Here is a 2,563-nt window from a genome sequence, read left to right on the forward strand (position 1 = left end):
GTTTTTTTCCCACGTATATCTTTAATTTCTTGTCTGTCTATTGGTCTGCAGATTGCTGAGCTTACTAAGCATGTTTTTTAATCAGCCTTGAATTCTTGTAATTTCTGAGGGTACTGGGAGATAATAAATTACAATGCATATTTGTTGAATGAACAAACAGATTCTTTTAAGGCTGCAGGAAGTCACTCATAATAATTACATTTGTGACTAATTTTGTCCTGAACTCTGAAATAAGGACATGCAAAAGGACATATGGAACATAGGATCAATGTGACTGAGTTTGTCCTCTTGGGGCTCACTCAGAGCCTCCAAGGTCAGAAAATATTATTTGTTGTGTTCTTGCTCATCTACATTGTGACAATAGTGGGCAACCTCCTCATTGTGGTGACCGTGGTGGTCAGCCCAACCCTGGATTCCCCTATGTATTTCTTTCTTGGTTACTTATCTTTTATGGATGCTGTGTATTCTACTACAGTCACTCCAAATATGATTATAGACTTACTCTGTGAGAAGAAAACCATTTCCTTCCAAGCTTGCATGTCCCAGCTCTTTCTAGGGCACTTGTTTGGTGGCTCAGAGATTTTACTCCTGGTGGCCATGGCCTATGACCGCTATGTGGCCATCTGCAAACCCTTGCATTATTTGACCATCATGAATCAACGGGTGTGTGTTTTGTTGCTGCTGTTGGCCTGGGTTGGAGGTTTTCTGCATGCTGTTGTTCACCTTGTCTTTGTTTACAACCTTCCCTTCTGTGGTCCCAATGTCATTGACCACTTCATCTGCGACATGTACCCATTATTAAAACTTGCCTGCACTGACACTTACGTTATTGGCCTCACTGTGGTTGCCAATGATGGGGCAATCTGTGTGGTCATCTTTACGGTCTTGCTCGTCTCCTATGGGGTCATTCTGCATTCTCTGAAGAACCTTAGTCAGGAAGGGAGGCGCAAAGCCTTATCCACCTGTGGCTCCCACATTACGGTGGTGGTCCTCTTCTTTGTCCCCTGCATCTTCATGTATGTGAGACCTCCTTCTACATTACCCATTGATAAATCCTTGACTGTATTTTACACAGTTATCCCACCTATGTTGAACCCCCTAATCTATACTCTGAGAAATGGAGAGATGAAAAATGCCATGGAAAAGCTCTGGACCAGAAGAAGAAAATGAGGCAGAAGAGAAATATATCACCTCTTTTCAGTGAATAGTTGCTCCATCCAGTAAAGAATTATTTATTGATAGTAAGTTTCTCCTGAGGTTTAAAGTTGTGCATAATGAAAAGCATTTAAGATGTAAGTATTTCCAATGGTCAAAATATATTTCTAAGGTTTTCATAAGTTTTTAGGAAAGTAGATGTGTAGCTTTTGCCTATAAAATGTCTCTAGGGAAACTATAGGTTTAAGTTCTATGTGATCAGTCATGCTATAGTTAATACTATAAATTTATTTTTGTTAGTGGACGTTTTTCACTTTTCGCTCTTACATAAGTGTTCACTTTCAGAAATCATAGTGCTCATTACATATTTCTGAAACAGGACGTAAACATTTGGTTCATTCCTCCCATACAAAGACAACCCATATTAATACTTAAAGTATGGATCTTATTTTTATATCAGAAACAATTTTAAGTATATAATTTTGTTCATATTGCTTAACACATTAAGGTTGAGGAGGAATGCTGCTTCCAAGGTTGAATATTAATCATAAGCTAAGTGTAGGAAAAAAATCTGAACAAAAGAGATGGATATAGTAAGTAAGATCTACTCATATTTCTGAGTGGGGCATCCTATTTGTCTCCTGAAGAGAAACAACTTTGTTTGGTGTTATATTTTCATAAAAATGATTAATTAATCTTCCCAGATAGCTTAGTATATCTGATAATATCTCTGCCATTTTTCAGTATCCCCATCTCTTTTTTTTGCCTGTAGTGTTTCATAGCCTTCTAAAGGGACCTAGGCCCTCCTTACATATATAAAATTACCATAATCCATAATCCATGAGATTTACATATACAACACAGAATTTGAGATGAGATATTTTGGGTGATATCATTGGTAGGAAAGGTGCTGACAATATGGCATGCCATTCTGACCTCTGCTGTTAATGGAATACAGATTGTTAGGTAATAAATAGGCCATAATATATATTGATTTATTTAACCGAGATCTCTTTCATAAGCCTTCCTTTCTCTGAATTAGGCTTCAAAGAAAATATTAATCTGCCTCTACTACAGTAGGAAGCATGTGTCAAAGAAACTCATGGTTCTGCCTCCTTCAGTTACTCTGGATTCAAGAGGTGCCCAGGCTATGGGGGCATGGAGCCTTTTCCCTGGTAAATCACAGTGTATGAGAAACTTTATATCCTGAGTTTTATCCCTATTACTATTATGTGAAGATTCCTTATGTCATCTCAAAGACTTCCCAACATAGTGCTTTTCATTAAATAAGATTAAACATTTGATTTTAGCGGGAATTATGTAATTAAGTCATCAACTTTTGGATGTTGCTCTAGACTGAATATTTGTGTCTCCCCCCCCCCCAAGGTTCAGATGTTATGTCCTCTAT

General features: G+C 37.7%; 1 protein-coding gene across 1 annotated transcript; it reads left to right on the forward strand.

Annotated features, from left to right (window-relative positions):
- The first annotated feature begins 246 nt into the window (after positions 1-246).
- On the forward strand, positions 247-1,247 carry LOC131488778 (olfactory receptor 4A15-like). Its single transcript, XM_058690612.1, has one exon. It carries the CDS (start codon positions 253-255, stop codon positions 1,168-1,170), a length of 918 nt encoding a protein of 305 aa, XP_058546595.1. The 5' UTR covers positions 247-252; the 3' UTR covers positions 1,171-1,247.
- Positions 1,248-2,563: the final 1,316 nt, after the last annotated feature.

The sequence above is a fragment of the Neofelis nebulosa genome, chromosome 10, assembly GCF_028018385.1.
Source record: "Neofelis nebulosa isolate mNeoNeb1 chromosome 10, mNeoNeb1.pri, whole genome shotgun sequence".
NCBI lineage: Eukaryota > Metazoa > Chordata > Mammalia > Carnivora > Felidae > Neofelis > Neofelis nebulosa.